Source organism: Sinocyclocheilus rhinocerous, unplaced genomic scaffold (assembly GCF_001515625.1).
Source record: "Sinocyclocheilus rhinocerous isolate Xijiao unplaced genomic scaffold, SAMN03320098_v1.1 scaffold642, whole genome shotgun sequence".
Lineage (NCBI taxonomy): Eukaryota > Metazoa > Chordata > Actinopteri > Cypriniformes > Cyprinidae > Sinocyclocheilus > Sinocyclocheilus rhinocerous.
The window spans coordinates 808,581-830,109 of record NW_015626390.1 but is presented as its reverse complement, the minus strand read 5'-3'; the positions used below and the strand labels follow the sequence as shown (position 1 = coordinate 830,109).

The 21,529-nt window shown below is 36.7% G+C and overlaps 1 protein-coding gene across 1 annotated transcript in view; it reads left to right on the top strand.

Moving 5' to 3' along the window:
- Nucleotides 1–21,529, top strand: part of pard3aa (par-3 family cell polarity regulator alpha, a) — a 481,339-nt gene that overhangs the window by 257,361 nt on the left and 202,449 nt on the right. Inside the window, exons 14-15 of the mRNA XM_016519585.1 lie at nt 12,307–12,492; nt 12,623–12,793. Of these exons, the coding sequence (XP_016375071.1) occupies nt 12,307–12,492; nt 12,623–12,793 (357 nt within the window). The remainder of the gene's footprint in view (nt 1–12,306; nt 12,493–12,622; nt 12,794–21,529) is intronic.

Here is a 21,529-nt window from a genome sequence, read left to right as displayed (position 1 = left end):
GGTCTGCGCGGGACTGTTTTTTTAGTCCCGCTCCTACAAGGTTCTATTCCGCACCCACCCGCTCCTGCTATATATTAACTCTTTGTTCACCCGCTGTCCGCTTAGAATAATTTTCTTCCCGACCAAAGAAAAGCATTTAAATTTAAAAGCATTTCTAAATTTAGATCTCGTTTCCAGCCCGCTCCTGTTCAAATTACACCAGTTACCGACCGCTACTGCGTTTTATCCGGGAATTTAATCCCGTGGTGCAAAAAATTTGGTCGGGTCGGTCGGGAGAGCCGCGGGATTGCAGCCATGGTTACTACTAGACTAGTAGTCCAACACTCAACTAATTGACTAGTGAGGTGGACTTTGTTTAGGAAAACATCCAACTAGTCGATATTGAAAATATGTAGTTATGCACATCCCTGCTAGATGGAATGTGACTAATTGCAAGGAATGGAATAGAAAACATGGTTCTTGAGGCATTTTCACAGTTGAACCTTTTTGTGAATTTGACACATCTTAATTCTCTATCTGATGCTATTGTACATAGATTGGCAATATAAAATGGTGCACCCATGGCTCACCCCAAATACTTGTGGCTGATTTATCTGTAGAGCACTTGAGTAGCCCGAATTTCCAAAATGCACAGCCCTATTCTTGACTGCAGGAAGTCTCCAATGAGCCTGTTGAATTCTTTCATGGAAAACTTGACAGATCCGAATGAAATCTCTCGCAGTTTCGAGTTGGTTTGTTTGGAAAACTTGATCTCAAAGCCTTTTTGTACTCTTGAAACTATTTCATATGCATCATTTTCTGGCTCAGCTTCCCTGAAAATAACCCTATGAATGATGATGAGCTTTTTGTATTCACTTTCAAATAATACGCGTAGTCAATAATCTGTAGTCAATTGGAGCTCTCTCCAAGCTGGAGTTGATGCTCACGACTGTTGCCTTGTTCAAACATACAATAACTGCAACTCGTCAAAGCTCTTGGCTGCGCCTGTCCAATCCAAAATCTCCCAGAACGGTCCAGATGACAGGGTGTACGGGAAACTTGTTTCAGCTCGGCACAGAACAGTAATTAAACACTACATTAAATCCCTCTTCATGACCAGTTCAGACTTTTCACGGATCCATTAGAGGCTGGATCTGCCAAGCTAAGAGAATCTTAATTGCGCAATTAATTTGAACGTTGATGTCTACTGACAGTTGGATTTATGGTGTTCAGTTAACATCTGGAGAAGACAAAAGCTGAAACAAATCCAGCATTCAGAAATGTTTAATTTTAATTTTAATTTCAAACGGTCGCCTCTGGCTAAAATACGAGTCCATAATCCATTTTCTTCCAGTAAAAAAGTGTACTTGTCTGAATCAGGAGAGAAATCTGCACAAATCAAACACAGTTTACAAGCCAAAAAGCTCTAAAAAAAAACATGGGTGGATTTTGTTGTGAGAGGCAACAGGACTTTTTCACTGGAGGAAACATTATAATGAATTTATCCAGAAGCGACAGTTTGAAATTAAAAAAAAAAATGTCTTAAAGATGAATTTGTTTATTATAAACATTTAGCCTTTTGGTTCACAAGACATTAACTGATGGACTGGAGTGCTGTAGATTACTTGTGGATTATTGTGATGTTTTTATCAGCTGTTTGGACTCTCATTTTGACGGCACCCATTCACTGCAGAGCATCCATTGCTGAGACAGTGATGCAATGCTATATTTTTCCAAATCTGATGAAGAAACAAACTCATCCTAATATTGGACGGTCTGAGAAGAGAGTATATTGTCAGCAAATTTACAGTGGGTTCCTTTAAATGAAAGTTTTTGAAGTGTATGTCGTATCCACAGCTCTGCCCAGCTTTATAATAATTGCCAGAGCTGTGATTTTAAACCTGGTGGACTGTTTCGTAGATGGATGTGTTGCTTGCAGACAGGTGTTGTTCTGTGCTGATTGCTGATGAACCGCCCCTGAAGCACAAATGACGCTCTTATGTGAGTTTGGCGTGTCATATGATGTCCAGATCTGTTGTGTTACCAACCCATTTGACTGTTTCCATAGCAACGGCCAGTGGAGGAAGTGAGCATGGGCAAGAGGGCATCCCGCTTGATTAAGATAATTAGCCCCTTTCTTATTTAATGGGTGTGTCTCCGCGGTTTTGTCCCAAATTACAGCCCGTTGGTTTCATCTGTCATAACCCTGACCGCATCCCATCCATCTCCACACCACAGTCAGATCCTTAGGGAATTATTAAGAAGACGACCAAACGTTCAGATTAAGTTTTCTCTTTGTTGGGTCTCTAAAAGTGGCTCTGATATAATTATCTTTCTTTCAAAGTTATGTTATGCCTTTAAGCCTTTGTCATAGTTGTAGTGAGGTAATTCTCTACAGTTTCTGCGTATGTGAGACCTGCGCTCCTGTCGCTGTCCTTGCTGGCAGGCAGCTGTTGGCCAGAGTGTTTCATCGGAGATGTCGTGACGGCTAAATGGGCTCTGTACCATGGGAACGGAGCCCTCTCTGAGCCAAGATAGCATGATGTCCAGATCTGTTGTGTTACCAGCCCATTTGACTGTTTCCATAGCAACGGCCAGTGGAGGAAGTGAGCATGGGCAAGAGGGCATCCCGCTTGATTAAGATAATTAGCCCCTTTCTTATTTAATGGGTGTGTCTCCGCGGTTTTGTCCCAAATTACAGCCCGTTGGTTTCATCTGTCATAACCCTGACCGCATCCCATCCATCTCCACACCACAGTCAGATCCTTAGGGAATTATTAAGAAGACGACCAAACGTTCAGATGAAGTTTCCTCTTTGTTGGGTCTCTAAAAGTGGCTCTGATATAATTATCTTTCTTTCAAAGTTATGTTATGCCTTTAAGCCTTTGTCATAGTTGTAGTGAGGTAATTCTCTACAGTTTCTGCGTATATGAGACCTGCGCTCCTGTCGCTGTCCTTGCTGGCAGCTGTTGGCCAGAGTGTTTCATCGGAGATGTCGTGACGGCTAAATGGGCTCTGTACCATGGGAACGGAGCCCTCTCTGAGCCAAGATAGCTATCAGGATCTATTTGTAACTTGGCAGTCTTTCTGGGTTTTTTAACGGCGAATGAATTATCACATTCACTAGGACCTTGGCTCTCTCACACCTGCTGAGAAAATGTAGTACTGTAAGACCCTTAAAGCAGTCGCTGTTATTATTCATTGAGAAAAGAAAGAAGAAAAAAAACTTTTGAAGTCTTTGAAAGTTCTGAATAAGGTTTGTGTAATATATGAACTTATTCAGAATGATTTAGGTAAAATAACGGACACAAAAGTGACACATTATTTTATGAATTTGCACCATTATTCTGTTTGTTTGTTCTCCACATCAAATAATATAAATAATAATCAAAATAATTACAAATATGTATTAAATATACTAATTAATATGATTGATTTTGAGAGCAAATTTTATATTTAAATTTCTTTTTCTTTCTTTCTTTCTTTCTTTCTTTCCCTTCATTAATTAAGTTTGTTTGTTTGTTCTTTAGTTTTTTTGACATAGTTTTTCAGTAGTTTCTTTGATTTCATTAATTTATTCTTTCTTTTGTTAGTCTTCTTTCTTTATTTTATCATTTATAATTTATTTTTTATTCTTTTGTAAGATCTTTTGATTGTTAGTTTCTGTTTTTTTTTTCTTTTTCTTTTGTTGTCTTTTTTTTCTTTTGTATTTTTTTCCTCCCTCAAAACATTTTTTCTTTCTTTTTTATTTTGCACATATTTTTGTCAGAATTATTCCCCAGACAGGCAATGCATGAAAACAAACAAATAGCTTGCTAGCTAATTAGCATGTAGTAGTGTTAACTTTGGCCACTATATTATTATTATTATTATTATTATTCATTTATTTTTTATTTGGACATTAATTAATTAATTTATATAGGTAAAAAAAAAAAGTGCTGCATGGAGCTAACTACAGCACTATGTAAATGAACAGAAAATCAGGCATGTATTAAAGTCTGAAACTACGATCAGAATTCAAAACAGATGCATATGTCTTGAAGGTATCCGCATAAACTCAGTTTTTGACACAGCAGGTCACAAAACCTCCCAAGCTGCAAATGCGACATCCATTAACCGCTCATCCCAATCTCCTCTTCATCCCGAGCCCATATTTTTTTAGGATAGTCAAGCATGGCGAGTCGCTCTCTCTTTTTAAGCACTACGCCTGGCATCCCTACTGTGAAAATTACCTCACCCGTCTCCATTAGCCAGACTGGCACTCTTAAGTTCAATTGCTTGTTCGAACCCTTTTTACTCCCCTGAAATCGTTCCCTTGTTTTTCCCCTTTCTCTCCCTCTCTTTCCCCACAGTTTGCAGATGAGCAGCCATCCTCTTCACGAGCGCTTTTATGGGCCGCATTTAAAACGTGCCAGTTTGCGCGGCTGCAGATTGGGAAAGCCAAGCACTTCCATAATTAAGCCTAATGTCGCAAAGTGCATTGGAAGACAATAGCGTTCTGCTAGCATTTTTTTTTCTTTTCGTTTCACAAAACAGTTTTGAGCTGCCACCTGTTTTTGTTTAGCACTTTTTCTCTCAGCTGTGACAGCAATTAGCCTAGCTGTTCATATGGAGCGGCCGCTGTACAGCGCTGATAAACAAGCTCGTTTAGAGCAGTTTTGGGACAGGCAGAGCTTGCTGAGAGCATGTGGTGTAGTCAAGCACAGTTAGGTCTCAACCACGATGCCGTCCTTGTAGCACATACGCGTTTATATGTACAACACAATGCTGGTAATGATCAAATATTGACTCGTTATTAAACATAACATCCTAGGTATATAGCTTATTAAGTATAATCAAAATAAGATCAGCACACTTAAGTAAGTGGGCTGTAGGATGCATCATATTTTAATCGTTGTCAGGATTTCTGCTGATCTTGATTTATTAAGCATAATCGTCTACAATATTTGCCTGCTGGTTATTTAGCCTGATAATATTTTATTTTAATGTGGCATCTTGTATTGGTAACAAGCCTCCACAAGCTATCATGGTTGTGGTTGCCGGATTTTAACAGTTTAAATCCTCCAATTAGGGCATTTTTCATAAATCGATGCAGTTTCTGATCAGTGGTTTAATCTTCACAACTTGGCAACCATGCACAGACACACTCTCTGCAATACACAGGGGTTGCCAGGTCCCAGAAAAATTCCAGCCCAAAGCCAATGCAGAACCCACCCAAAAGGAATAAAACCTAGCCCAATTTTCTCCCTGTGCAATCACAGCCGACAGCTGCAGGATTCCCATAAACGGCCTTCAAAAAAATCGGTTTTGTTTATTGTATGCTTTGAATCTTATTTAGATTATTTTAACTAGACATGTTTATTCAATTATTTAATCTGTATTTTATTCCTCTTCTTTGATTTTAACTCTGAGCACTTTGTATGATAAATTGTTTAAAATATAACCTGCACAATGTGTTAAGCTGATATAGTCATCCATAAAAGTCCATTTAAGTCAATTTTATAGCGCTTTTTACAATACACGTCAAAGCAGCTTTACAGAAAATCGTGATGTTAAAGTTTATAATTTATTTATAGCTTAATGCAAGATTTTGCTCACATAAGTTATCTTTCATGTTGTCGATTACTCAGTTCACGGTGACTAAATCTGTAAGCAAAGCATGCGAGTTGACGTTCTTTTGATTTGTGCTTATGTGAAAGTGCAATAATTCTGATCAAATGTAAAAAACAAAATAAAATGAGAAGAATCGTGATAGTATTTTTGAGCAGAATAATCATGATCAACTGTTTAACCATTATCATGCAGCCCTGCAATGTTGCTAACATTGTTTGCTTTCTTCTTTTGACCTTGTGTTGGGAATTTGGTTCCTTGTAAAAATATGTATAAACGAGGTGTTTGACTTCTTCAGTGTCACCTTGGCTTTAGGTGCTGAGCTGTGACAGTTCTTTTGCTCCTCGCTTCCTCTCCAAGCTTTGCATGTCTCATCTAATCTCCTTCTCTCTCTCTTTCTCGGGTCTTCAGGTCTAATTGTACCTGAAAGTCTTGAATGTGCATTAGTCGGAGGTGTTTAATATGCAGTCTTTATCAGAAGGTGGCGGGCCAAAGAAACAGTGGTGAGAAATTTCATGTTTCTATACTTATCATGCACAGGCCTTCTTTGCAATTACATACTTGACTGATTTCTTTTAGCCTCTTAAATTCATTTCCAGTGACCTTTATGTCGTTGCAACCCTTTGGGCGAGAAAGTTTCAGCCATGCTAATTGTTTCAAACCTCGGCAGCAGTTTGAAGATAGAGAGCAATATTTATATTTTCATTTCACTATTTTACTTTCTTCATCCCTTCCCTCCCTCCATTACATTGTTTATTTTTTCTCAAGTTTGGTCATTACATTTTTTTTAAGCTTGTTGTTTTTGTTACTATTTCCACATTTCCTGCCTTCACTGATTTGTTTGTTCATTCTTTCTTTTTGTTATTTTTTCATTTGTCTGTTTTGTCTTTTGTTTTTGGTTTGCTTGTTCAATGATTTATTTTAACTTTTAGTTCTTTCTTGTCTAGAGAGCAAAATTTATATTTTAAATTCTTTCTTTTACTTCCTTCATTTCTTCCATCTCTCCGTTGTTTATTCTTTCTTTTGTTTGTTTGCTAAATTGTTTATTGTATTTAAATTTTTGTTACTTGCGTAGTCTTTTGTTTTCCTTCCGCTTGTTTGTTTTATCTTCATTTTCTTTTTGTTATTTGTTTATTTTGAGGGTGTTTTTCCTTTGATTTTGGTTTCTATGTTTGTTTGTTCGTTATTCTTTTTCTTTTGAAAGTGTGTTTATTTAATAAATGTATGATTTTTGTTACATTTTTACTTTTGTTCTGTTTCTTATGGAAGCCCGTTTCCGCTACTGAACAAAAAAATATATATATATTTTGACTTTTTATCTCACAATTATGACTTTTTTCTGAGAATTTTGAGATATAAACTTGCAGTTATGAGTTTATATCTCACAATTCAGACGTCATTTCTCAGTATTGGGCGTTTATACAGTATCTTGCAATTCTTGTGAGATGTAAACTCGCAATTTCTAGAAGAAAAGTTGTAATTGTGAGATAAAAAGTCGCAATTACTTTTTAAAATTTTTTTATTCAGTGGCAGAAACAGGCTTCCATGCTTTTTTTCTGTCTGTATGTCCTTTCTTTCTTTCTTTCTTTCTTTCTCTCTCTCTCTCTCTCTCTCTCTGTCTGTCTTTCTTTCTTTCTTGAGCAAAATTTACATTTTAGTTTCTTTCTTTTCCTTCCTTAATCCCTTTTCCCTCTATTTTTTTTTCATGTTTGTTCTATTTTGTTTGTTTTTGTTAATTGGTTAGTTTTATTTTTCTTCTAGTTTTTTTTTAATGTTTTTTTCTGTGTTCACTGATTTGTTTTGAGGGTGTTTTTGATTTGTTTGTTCATCAATGCATTCTATCTTTTAGTTGTTTTGAAAGTGTGTTTATTTCATAAGTTATGTTATTTTTCTTTTATTTGAACTTTTGTTTGTTCTTTGTTTCTTTCATTCATTCACTCATAATTTTTCTTTTTATTTCTGTATAATCTGTCTGCAGGTCCCAGTGGAGTATAAGAGTGAATGCTAGACGCCTGCTCTTCTCTCTCTGTGTTCAGACGCTGTCTTATCTCTCATGGGCTCTTCTCTTCATTGTCTGTGCACTGACAGTATAATTCAAGCTCACTCTGGAAACAAAAGCATGTAATGAATGCACACCATCCAGTCAGCTTGTGAAATGAATTAATTTCTCCTGAGCACAATGGACCAGGTTGAGCTCGATGCACCTTTTATAAAGTCATGCATTTTTCCTCTGTCACTGTGTGAAAGAAATGTACAGTGTACTGAAGGCTTGTGAAAATGAACCAGCTGTTTGTAACACAATTTTAGACCTTCAAACAAACTGCTACATGTTACAAATCTTCACAGTGACTTTGGGGCCAGAGAATTGGAGCTGTTTAACTTTTCAGACTCACATCTTGTGGATCCTTGAACCTACATGTAGACTCAGTGTGGCCGAGAAATGTGGTGTTAAGCCACCTGTAGCGCAGGTACAGTACTTCTTCTGACTTGGCATACTGACGCTTCATGGTCAACATCAATATAATCAAGAATTTCATTTTAAGGTGAAAGATTTTTGCATGCAGATTTTGCAATGGGTTCAAGTTGGTAACTCAAATTCACCTTGTTGAGTGCAGAACAGAAAGCTGCTTAGTTTAAAAGTGACTTTTGTCTGAACTCTGCTTCACACGTCACTATTGACAAAGGACAATCAAACTTTTTTCCAAAAGAATTTTGACCAAAATTTTGCTAATTTGATCACACCTTTAGGGTGTTTTCAGACCTGTAGATCATTAAAAAAAAAAGTTGCATTTTCTACTTGTTTGGTTCAGTTCACTTTTACAAGCTAACAATTTAAAGTATACCAAAAATGTGTTTATGCAAGTCAATAATGTGCTCACACTGCTGCTTTTTATGTAACCCATTTCTTACTTTGAATTATGATACAACTTGGATCGTTGGTCCATTGGGTTGGATTACTTTCTCATCACAGTCGAATTGTAAGAGTTTGTTTTCAGTCAGTTTCAGTTATTTAGGAGATCTTGGACTGATTATTTTGGTGCGGATTCAGGTGCAATTGCTGTGTTCATGCATGCTGAAACAAACCGAGCATGCCAGGTTCAGAAACAAATGCTCCAAACGAGCCAGGTGTGAAAACTGACACGAATAATATCAACATGTCCAGCAATTCGTCTCTGGTGAAACTGATTGCAGGGATATAACTAAAGACAGGACAAACTAACAAAAACATAAAAACAACTGCGGAGCACGCCACGGAGGCAGCCATCAGCGTCAGCGCCATCTCTAATATTCATGCAACTTATTGAGGAAAGGTGTGTTTATTTTCGTGAGTTATTTCCTTTTTTCTTTAGTTATCTATTTTGTTTTTATAGATGTTTAAATGATTAGTCTCTTGTTCATTCTTGTTTGTTCATTTACCTCTGTTTTGTTTTGTTTTGATTTGCTTTTCTTTATTTTGCTTTCTTTGCTTTGTTTTGTTTTGGTTTGCTTTTCTTTATTTTGCTTTCATTGCATTGTTTTGTTTTGGCTTTGTTTTATTTTATTTTATTTATTTTTTATTTTTTTGCTTTGCTTTGCTTTACTTTATTTTGCTTTCTTTGCTTGTTTTTTTTCTCACTTTCTTTGCTTTGTTTTGTTTTGCTTTCTTTGTTTTGTTAAAGCTAGGGATGCACCGATACCACTTTTTCCAGTACTCGCCCGATACCGATACTTTTATTTTTGGTACTTGCCGATACCGAGTACCGATACCAATATTTTATTGCATTTGTAAATTTTTTAAATATTGGGTACAGAAACCAAAAGAGTACCAACAAAGTGGTTGCAGAGCAACACACAAACGTAAACAAAGGTGTATGTTTGTAGAGTAATTTACAACAGCTTCGAACTTGGTTCAACCAATCAGAATCAAGGACCGGAACTATCTGTTTTATAATTGATTTTTTATCAATTCCAAACCTTATTAAACTTCCACTCTTGCTTTGTCATGGCATTTTTCTGACAAACAAGCAGAACTCACATTTCTTAAGAAAATGTTAAAAGTTTTTTAAAATTGTCTGAATCGTCAGTTATTAGTTTGGTTGTGTTTGCTGTTTGGTTATGACAAGGCTGATAGATAACAGAATTTGATCATTTGTGGACGTTGTCTATCAGTTTCACTTTTGCTTGATTGATTGATTGATTGATGGATATAATCTGGAACCTTTTCTCTTCCATTTGATTTATCACTACACATTGCACTTTATAAAACTGCACAGTGTTGTAATTTCCCCAAGCATTAGTACAGTCTCTAATTATTATATATCTGAGCTACTCTAAAAAACCCGCCCAGCAAAATAAGGCTGTAAATGATGAGGCTCCGTGTCTTTACCGACAGCTCTGGAAACTCCTTCAAGTGCTTGACATGTTATTTCTCGGTTGCCACGGAACAACCGACAAAACTGTTATCTGTCAAAGGCGAGAATTGGAGTAAAACTCAGAAAGATGTCTTTTTCATGTTTCTATCCATAATGCATATCAGTTCCGGCCGCCGGGCCTCTCTAGGGGAACGAGAGCGAGCTGATGAGAGGCTCTTCATTGTGTCAGTCTGAAAGACTGTGGTCCTTTTGCGTACTTGTTGACGGTGTGACAGGAACTAAATGACTGGGTGAAAATCACACGCGTGAACGCTGCGTTAGCGTCCGCGGATGACGCCGCCAATCTGTCAAAGGCGAGAATTGGAGTAAAACTCAGAAAGATGTCTTTTTCATGTTTCTATCCATAATGCATATCAGTTCCGGCCGCCGGGCCTCTCTAGGGGAACGAGAGCGAGCTGATGAGAGGCTCTTCATTGTGTCAGTCTGAAAGACTGCGGTCCTTTTGCGTACTTGTTGACGGTGTGACAGGAACTAAATGACTGGGTGAAAATCACACGCGTGAACGCTCCGTTAGCGTCCGCGGATGACGCCGCCACATGTGTTCTTTTCCGCCGCCTTCACCTGGATGTTGGTTCTCAACCTGAGAGCTGCTATTTTCTGCTGAGAGACACCTGTGTTGCCATAGCAACCACTCAGGCACGGGTTGATGGTGTGTGTGTGTGTGAGTGTGTGAGGTGTATTATGAAAGGAAGGGGAGATAGGGGCCTCACCTGAATGCTTGGCTGAATCTCTATAACTCGTCTCCAGCCTCTTTGCTCTCGGCAGCTGGACTAAAGCCAAGCACCTGGCATTTTTCAGCTGTGTGTGTGTGTGTGCTGAACCTTTCTTAAAACACTTTACCTTTGCTTTGTATAAAAGTGTTATACAGAGTGGATTTGTCTCCAATTAATCACCCTTTAATGACTTCCCTGCTGGAAAAAAGCTGATTTTGGAACACAGTAGCTGGATTTTTGCTGGTCAGCTGTGACCAAGATGATCTACTAGGCTGAAACTTGGTCTACTTGACCAGCTAGAAATGACGTCAGGGTCCAGATATGATGTGTAGTGATATGGAAATGTATTTCTGGATTTTACGCCATCAGGTGCTATATATGATGGGTTTGACTCTGCGCTGTGATTCGATTGTCCCTGTGTACAACAGGACAGCGCCCACTCAACGGGTGCTAACACAGATCTCCATAGTAACCATTGTAAACATCCTGTTTAATGAGTCATGTGATCCCGCTGTGTTAATCTCTCCCCACCTCTCAAAGCTCTAGAATTCAACCGTGTTTATTGTGTTCATATTATTATATTCATTTTGTTATTCTTGAATGTCATTTTATTAATGAGTCAGCTTTGAGTTAATTATGTTTTTAATGAATATTTGTAGTCCCCTGGCAGTAAATATGCTGAAATGATGGATTAAAATTTATCATATTCAGCTACTGTGAGCATCCTTCCTTTATAAAGTGACAAAACTATTTTTTTTAAGAATTTTGTTTTTATTTGATGCCTTTTGTTACATTTTTAGCTTTATGCACTTTTGTTTTTTATTAAAGCTGAGGTATGTCATTTTATACACCACTTGTGTCACAAAATGGATCTGCAAAATGATTGTTTTCAAACAGGTATCCTCCAAACACTGTCCAATAGATGCTTGTTTCCACCACAGGCGAAAAAATAATGAATGAATGAACCAATTCAGAATGAATGAATCCATTCTGTCTTTTTTTCTTGCAATTCTGAGTTTATATCTCACAATTCAGTCTTTTTCTGGCAATTTTGAGCGAAAAAAAGTCATTGTGAGCTGTAAAGTCAGAATTAAACTGACTTTTTAAAGTCAGAATTAAAATTAAATTAAGCCAGATAGAAACTCTTCTAGCAATTGCGAGAAGAAAAGTAGGGGTTGTGAGCTACAAACTTGCAATTGAGGAAAAAAAATATTCCATGACAGAAACAAAACACACGTTTGTTTCACAATTCTGATTTTTATTTTTTTTCCTCAGAATTGCAAGAATAAAGTTTGAATTGTGAGAGAAACCATGATGGAAACAAGCTTCCATACTTTCCCAGCCTGTCATTGGTCAAACAGACAGAAAGCCCCACCCCAAACTCATGCCATTGGTTAAATTGTTGCTATGCTGGGCTGATTGAGATGCTTTGGACACAGTCAGTGTTCATATACTTTGGTGGAATGAGTGGCTTATTTTTAGATGTATATTAAATTGTGAAAAAAAAAAAAATTTAATATTGAAAAAAATAATGCATACACTTTCTATGTTTAACTCATCAATATCATTTGACCTATTCTTTATCACTTTAGAAAGAACAAGATGACTTAATTTTGACCCCGGATGGAACGCGGGAGTTTATGACGTTTGAAATCCCTCTCAGTGACTCGGGATCGGCCGGGTTAGGGGTCAGCGTCAAGGGCAATAGATCTAAAGAGAGCCACGCTGACCTGGGCATTTTCGTCAAGTCTATAATCACTGGAGGAGCCGCCTGCAAGGTGAGGAGCAGCTCTCTGATTGGCTACGGGACTCATCTCTCATACTTTATTTTTTAATGTTCATATATTCCAAAGTACCAAACCATATATATACCAAACTTTTAATATGTTCTTGTGTGTGCGATCACAGGATGGGCGGCTGAGGATAAATGACCAGCTGATAGCGGTTAATGGAGAGTCTCTACTGGAGAAAACCAATCAGGAAGCAATGGAGGCCCTCCGCAAATCCATGTCCATCGAGGGCAACAAGAGAGGCATGATTCAGCTGATCGTGGCCCGGCGGGTCGCAGGGAGGGCAGAGGTCAGTCATCCACTGGCTGCAACACACAGTAACCACAGATCTGTGTTTACGTTCTATTATTTGGCTCTGAACTGTGGTTTGAATTCCCAGCATGCCCTTGTGAAAAAGAAGTGTGCTAAATTGTATTGAATGTGCTCTTGTAGTGTTCTTCAAATTTTAAAAGAAAATTTCTAATAACTGTACTTATTACAGATAATATAATATTAATGAAACAAAAGGGCACTGGAGTGTACTTAAAGAGCAGGTCATATGGTAGTTTAAAGTGTCCTAATATTGTGTTGGAGTCCCCTACAACAGGTTTAAATGCATCTAAGGTCAGAAAACATTGTATTTTCTCAGAATATACATTTAATATTAGAGTCAGAGTCAGTAAAGAATTTCTTTTTCACAAGGGTGTACTAGTTTTGTGTGTCTGTCTGCTGAAGGAAATTTCTGCAATCACATGCTACAGTGAGAAATGCTTTTTCCTATAAAATTTGCAGAATAATTTCATCAAATTAGCCCAAATTAAGCATTAACCTCACTAATTGTTATCAGACTTATTCAGAATGACAAATCGTGAAACTTGATCTTGTTATTCTACAATCATTCAAACATCAGGAATGTAGGAAGACAAGAATCTTGAGTTTAGGCCCAATTATTCCAAAGTTTTGTCTCCAAACTGCTTGTGTTTTAAGGGTATTGTAGCAATGATACCGAGAAGTTTTAATTTCAATACAATTCAGTCTTCCTGATTTTGCATCCTCTCGAATGAACGTATTCGTTGCATGTGAATGGCTTGGTGTATTAAAAAATGTTGTATTAATATTTACCCAGCATGGCCTGAAGATAATCTGACCCAAATTTGGGGATGAAAGCCGAAGGATGCTAGGAAATGTAGCGTGGCATAAATTGAAAGATTGAACTCTGCATGACCTAAAGAACCAGAACCGTTGGTTTTACGGATATGAGAGTGTTGATGGCGATTTGAGAGAGTTGCACTAAAATGGCATCTAGATACAGTACCAACTTTTCCCATACGGATCTAGAGGCTGCCATAGACTTTAATGCAATACACTAACAGACAATAGTTCAATGCAGGTCCTTAAATTCTGATGAAAATGACTTTCATACTGCATAAAGATGAACTGAGTGACTGACAGACCGACCGACCGGGTTCAGTAGTGTCTGTGGACGGGGAAGTTTGACTGCAGAAAAAGTGAATTAAAGTGAGTAGTTCTTATCAGACAGACACAGGAGACGGAGAGAGAGAGAGAGAAAGTGATACGGGGGTGTGAGCGGCGGATTGCGATCGAAAGCAATTTGACCCCTGAAATGCTCATGCTGATTTATACTGATAACAGATGGCAGTATGAAATATCAAATATCAACTTCAAATGCCATCTTTTTCATCCCCCCTCTTTCCCCAATGCAATCCTTTGGATGTGTGTTTGTGTTTCACTCTTCTTTTTTTTTTTGCCCGCACAGAGTCATAACATCTGAAAGTGTAATCTAACACTTATCTTTCTAAAGAATATACAACAGATGCTGCTTTAGGAGGAGATGAAATTCAGAATGATGACTGCTTATGGATATGAGACGACTGGCGATCTTTGGCTGCGCTCTCACGCTTCGAGTGGAGAGCATGTTTCCCAGAGGAGCGTGTCGATGCTCAGAGCTTGCTCTTTCAGAGCTCAAGGGACTTAATAGAGTCTCCATTATGGTTCTTTTAGATATCAGCTGTGTCTCGGATGCTTGTTTCTTAAAATTTATGGGGAGAAATAAAAATAGACAGTAACAAGGCAATGGCTTTCAGTAAGAGTACAGCGCGCTATAAAAGGAAAGTGGATCCTATAGCTCAGATCATTTGCTCTATTTGATGAGAAATGTTTGAATTTATGATGAAGCAGCACAATTTTACACATTTGATGAGATTTGTGCTGAAACACGTTTTTTTTTAAGGAGAAAAATCCAGAAACTCACTAATTGCTTTATCCATTAGATTTTTTCAACCACATCTTCTGCTCACCAAATCGGCATTTATGTAATCAAAAATACAGTAAAAACTGTAATATTGTGAAATATTATTACAATTTAAATGAACTGTTTACTATTTGAATTCATTGTAAAATGTAATTTATTTCTATGATCAAAGCTGAATTAGGAATTAGGAATTAATATATCCTTGCCGAATAAAAATAAGAATTTCTGTTAAATAAAATAAAATAAGCTAAAAATAAATAATAAATAAGCAAACAAACAAACAAAGTTACTGACCTCAGACTTCTGAATGGTAGTGTATACTTATGTATGTGGAAGTAGCAATAATAATTAAAATATTTTATTCATGTCAAACATACATTGTGTAGGTTAAAAATAAAAACACAAAAAAACATTTATTGTGTATTATTTTCAGCTTACGGCCACTCACTTCAGGAGAATTGGGTGAATTCACTGTTAAATCCGACTAGTAAATTGTAACTAGTAAAAAGTGTCCTGTGTAAAAGCTTGATGCGATATAGGAATGTGAAACATTCTAAAATAAGTCACATAAAAAATTACACGGGGTTAGAAAACACGTCTTGTGCTTTTAAAACACATGAAAAGTCATCTTACACATTGCTATTCATCAAAGGCTTCACTCATATGTAGGCAGCCTTGTTTGTTGGTGAATCTGACTGCACCGCTCGTGCTGTATTTGTATTTGCGTGCATCCAGTGAAGACAACACAACAGAGAGAAGAAATACGTCTCTGTAGTACCTTTTGTACACAGTCTGTCTCTTCTTGCAAACTCACAACCTGACTAAAATATAATGTCTTTTGTAATCATTCACGGATGACACACACCAAGAGCCCACTGCTGCGCTCAGATCAGCCTTTATTAGCGGCTGTGTGGAGCTGATTGGACCCGTTTGAAAGCAGCAGACCTCACGCTGACTTCTGTCCCCTCACACACGTCCCATCCATCCTCTCTTGCTCGTCCCAACCAAGGTCACCTGTTGCCTTCAGGAGCGCCCGGGCTCAAGGTCACTCTTATCTGTCTGTCAAACGAGGATGAGGACGGTTTCTTTCACTTTGAAGTGCAGCCGAGCTCCCGCTGTATACCAACATACACCAATAGTTGCGCATTGATATGGCATTCAGAGAGAGGGAAAGCTGAAATAAGAAAAAAGAGAGATGGCAAGAGTAGTGAAAGTGGAAAGAAGAGGAAAATGATGGGTAGCGAGAGATTGCAGGGGCCACTGAAGGAATCAGAGATTCTCTCTGACAGCCGGCGCTTTGCTACTGTCATACAGCAAATGCTGGAAAACAGAGGCCAGCATTAAAATGAATAAGATCCATCACTGTCCGCTGCCCTGTATGTGTGTGTGTGTGTGTGTACTCGATTATGTTTGGGTGAAGCACATTCTGTCTCTAGTCCTGTCCTGAATGTGAATCGATGTCCTACACTGTCAATCAAAAGCTCTGTCGTTCCAAAATACAGCAAGTTCATTCGCTCATTAGTAATAGCAGGTGTTCATATGTAAAGTGTGGTTCTACTGCAAATACATTTTTTATACATTTTATACATCTGAAATGTACACACACACATTGGGCCTCATTCATGAAACATTCGTAAATATAGGAGTAAATTCTGAGTAATTTGCGCGTAAAATGGACCTTCCCGAAAACTCTCCTCCAGATTCACAAACGCTTTGTAAACTTCCGATTTGATAGTTAAACATGCGTATGTTAATTAATTCCAATCATTCGTAAATATGGCGCTTGTTCATGCTCATTCACAATTAGCATAATCCGCGCCTATGAATTACAGCTACGCAAATCGCGTGTCCAGGAACGCAGTGGAATATTCTGGACTATATTGCATAAATGCAAAAAAAAGAGTAATAGACCATATGGCTAACAATAAATATTCAATAACGTGTGTCCACCAAAGAGTTTTTAGCCAACATTTTTGTCAGGCGCTCTTCTGAAAACGGCCAGCTGGTGGCGCTTGAGAAGACTTTGGTGGCACAGCGTTAGTTTGTTTGTTTGCTGAGATGCTTTGGTTGCTATGATTAGGAATATCCACGGCAGTAACGTATTAATAATATCTCATTTTGAAGAATATTACTGAATATAAAAATGTAGTAACCAGCAATATTAACTTCTCTATTGTTGTTCAGTTGTTGTACATGTAGGATGATTGGTCGGTGTAGTATTTGTCCCGCCCCTCCTCCATTGATTGGACGGCTGGGTAAAAAGTGACAGGGACAAGCGCTGCGTTTTACCCAAAGCTAAACAGTTTATCAACCCTCAGCTACCAAAAAAAAACAAAACGGAGCAAACTAACTTATTATACGAAAATATTATAATGGCAGTGCATCAAAATTCAGTGTCATCAGTTTGCCAAAAATAACACAGAACGTTTTACGCACCATTTACACGTGGTAGGGAGCAGGTGTACATTTCTTTCGTACCAACTAACATTTTGAAAATACGAACATTTTCATGAATTCAAAAGTTTACGTCAGAACGGCTTTACGAACGATTTACACAAAAATTTGTTCTGCTCGTGTTTCATGAATGAGACCCACTGAAGGAAGTGCAATATTAGAAGCGCATGTTTTATGAATCATTTTATGTTCGTACAATATTGAATTTTACTGGATTAATAGGTTGATTTTATTGTATTTAATAAGAAGTTAATTTTTAAAAATGCTCAATGTCATTACATTTAACTTTTTTTATTCTGTTTTGTGAAGTTTCTTTTACTATATTCAACTCGTTTTGAGTTCATTCGTTCGTTCATCCATTCTACCAATGTCTAAACTTTCAAATTTTAGAATCATGTAATTATTACTTAATCATGTTTATATAGACACGCTTTAAAACTTTAAAAAAAATCGTACAAATATACACACTTTTATATTTTTTCGAGTAGTGCTTTTATTGTTAACTAAAACAAAAACGTAAAAAAGATAGTGTTAAATAAAATAAAGCAGAAATTAAATAGTATAGATAAAACCTTAGAAAATTAGAGACGAAACGGGTGATAAAACAGGTTTACATTGAAGTACTAAAGTAACTAAAACTGAAATAGATGACGAAAGCACATGACAAAATAACTAAAATTAAAATGAAAACTGAAAATATAAAAACAAAACCTAATTTGAAATATTAATATTTTAGTAGTATATAAATAATATTAAAATAACACAGTTGTTGAGAAGTGTTTAGGGTAGGGATTCAGAAATGTCTATTTAATTGTAAAAAATAATTATATAAATATATTTATAAAGGTATTAAAATGTAACGTTTTTTTATGATTCTAAAGCTGAGCGTACATATTACTTTTATATATTAGTTGCTGTCACTTTGTCAATATATGCTTCACTTTGTCAATTCTAAAGAGAAAGGAAAAAATGAAATCGCATCATATGACCCCTTTAATATATGATATATGCTTTTCACTATAAAACTATTCATCTAAACTTTGTGCGAATGCTAATGAGATGAGGCTGCATAGGCAGCTGTCTTCAGATACATACGATGCATCTTAAGATTTTAACATCTTAGAAGGGAGCATTATTTCTTCCAACCGTTTGTTTCTCAAGCACCTATGATGCTTTGAAATGTTGTCTAGGACGGCATTTCATGATTTAAAGTTGTACAGTTTGTGCTTCTGACTGCAGGCTCGTAGATGGAACTGGGAAAGGCCTGCCATGGAGAGAGTGACCTGATTTTGTCACAATTACAGTAGAGCCAAAGGCTCAAACTGTAAATGAAGGGTTTAATAATCAGCCGCTGACTTGAGTGAAACGCTCTTGTCTGAAATGGGTTTCAAATGGAGAAGTGAAGCGGAGAATCTTGACTATCTCTCAGACCGCCTTTGGTAATTGAAGCGGTGATGTTCTTCGTAAGGGATTGTCGTGACCCAGATAATGATGTAATGTATTATTGGTCATTGCGTTTTCTTCTTCAGTTCAATAATTGAGGCTGAGCTTCAGAGAGGCGGCGATTCCAATCGATGGCTTTCCGTTTCTATTAATATAAGGTCATAAGTTCTCAGGCAATTAAAAGTCTTGCAGTCATTTGAATTCAATTAATTTTTTTTTTAAATACTTTAAAACTTGTTATGTTGCTCGACTTTGAGTTTTACCCCCGTCGCAGTCAAATTATGGGACAAAAGCACTATTCGTTTTAGTAAACTTTAAGCAGAAATGGAGCCTTCAGTATTTAACGCACTTCATATTCTTAATACTATTATAAATGTTTGGTATGAAGTTATCAAAGTTCACCAGAGTGTTCAAAGACAGCCTCTGAGGATTGTGGGTAATTGGAAGCGTATGTTGCTCTTCATAAAGGTTGGCATCTGAGCCTATCAGCACTGGATTATTGAAATAAGAAATTAATACATTTCCCCGGATTGAGTGTGTCCAATTAGTTTTCCACGCCTCTAGTGTGCTGTTAAACTGGCTTGTGTTCGTCTGTGACACAGCGCTGTCATTACGCTTCAGTCAGGAAGTGTTTGTGACATAAAGCTGTAAAAGCTCAATGTTGCAGTGCAAAAATATCATTGAGCTAAAGCATATTTAGCTTTTTATTATATATTATAGTTTTTGTATTATTTATGATTTTTGTAAATCAACAGTAAGAGATGTAACTGAGCTTGACATAATGAAACATAATGAGAACATGAGGAAATACATACAGTACTTGTTTGAATTATGTGGTTACAAATACTTTTATGATGCCACTCTCATTTTTAAATGGCAAACATCACAGCAGATGCAGAAATTATTCAGTTTCATTTAAATAAATTAATTTCCTTTAACTTTGAATTTCAATAAAACAAAAATAGACAGACTTTTTGGTTAATAGAAAAAAAATGCCGAAATGTCTATGCATGTACAGTATAAACATTAATAAATTATGTCTATATCGTCATAATATAGACATAATAATTATGATATAGACATATAGATATAATAATAGTAATAATATACATATATAGACATATATACATAATAATAGTCAACATATAGACATAATGTAGACATATATAAAATTACATTATTATTATTATTATTATATTTTTTAATATTCATTTTATGAACATTACACATAATATTGCCATTCAAGTGCATTTTATGATATTTGGCCTCCTTTTTTGCTGTAAACAGCACTGTACATTTAATAACACAATGTATTTTATTGAAACTGGATTTTAATATTCAGTGTAAGTGTAAGTATTTTTTTCTTACTTTTTCCTGACTCTTAAGTGTGAATTTGCATGTAACACCCATCTTCATGCATATGCATGAGTTATGTCTGAAGAACTGTGAAGGGCCTTCTGGTCCACTGTTTTATTCACAGTTTCTTTGAGGATATTTACTTTTTTCTACAAAGAGAAATCAAAGTTATTGCGCAAAGCTGGAAACCCTTCAGGGAGCAGAGAAATGCACACGCTGTCCTCACTCGGAGATGCTCCGTTCTTTGAAAGTATGGGATTTGCATCAAGCCAAAGATAGTTTGATGTTTTACAAAAGTACTATTTAATATATCCTTAGAAGTGTTTCTCATTTCCTTCTATTTCCTCCTTGTTCAGATTTTGTGAACTTTGTAGATTAGTCTCAGAGGAGGTGTACAGTAACCTGGTAGATGTTTGATGCAGTCTGCTCTAATTGCCAACCAATGAAAGAGAGAAAATGTAGAGTATAGCACAGCAGCTGAAGCCTGGTTTACACTGTTTGAACAAGAAGTGAGTAAGCAAAGCAACAACATGCTTGCGTTCTGCTGTTATACTGACAGTGTTTTTGCTGCGTAACCGAGCTGAGACTCTATTTTGCCGCTGGTAGATAAATTTACTTCGATAAATGTGCTTGAGAAGCATCACTGCATAAGATATTAAGACTAGTTTTTGGAGAATGTGTTTTTGATATAAATACTTTTTTTTTTTTTTGTCACTGAGCTGTCTGATTTTTGCCCCTTTTATTTAAACCAAAAATAAAAATCTGCTGAAAATGTACTCACCCTCAGGCCATCCGAGATGTAAATGAGTCTGTTTCTTCATCAGATTTGGAGAAATGTAGCATTGCATCAGTGTCTCAGCAGTGGATCCTCTGCAGTGAATGGGTGCCGTCAGAATGACAGCTGATAAAAACATCACAATAATCCACAAGTAATCCACACCACTCCAGTCCATCAGTTAATGTCTTGAAAAGCCAAAAACTGTTTGTAAGAAACAAATTTATCATTAAGATGTTTTAATTTCAAAACTTTGCTTCCAGCTAAAATACAAGTCTATAATCCATGATACTGCTTTCTCTATTGAAAAAGTCATCAGGTCTGAATCAGGAGAGAAATCTGCACAGATCAAGCACCGTTTACAAGCCAAAACAGCTCTAAACAAATCTGTGGGTGAATTTTGATGTGAGAGACAACAGGAGATGGACTTTCTCAATGTAGGAAGCATTATTATGGATTATGGACTATGGACAAATTATGGATTATGGACAAATTGCTGAGACACTGATGCAATGCTACATTTCTCCAAATCTGATGAAGAAACAAACGCATCCTAATCTTTGACGGCCTAAGGGTGACGGCACATTTTCAGCATTTTTTATTTATTTTTATTTTTGGGTGAATTATTCTGTGTAAACAAGTGAAAAATCTGCCAGTACATCAAAACAAAGTATACTTTTATACTTGTATGTATCTTATATTATAAGATACAATATGGCTGTATTAAACTGTTAATATCTTATTCA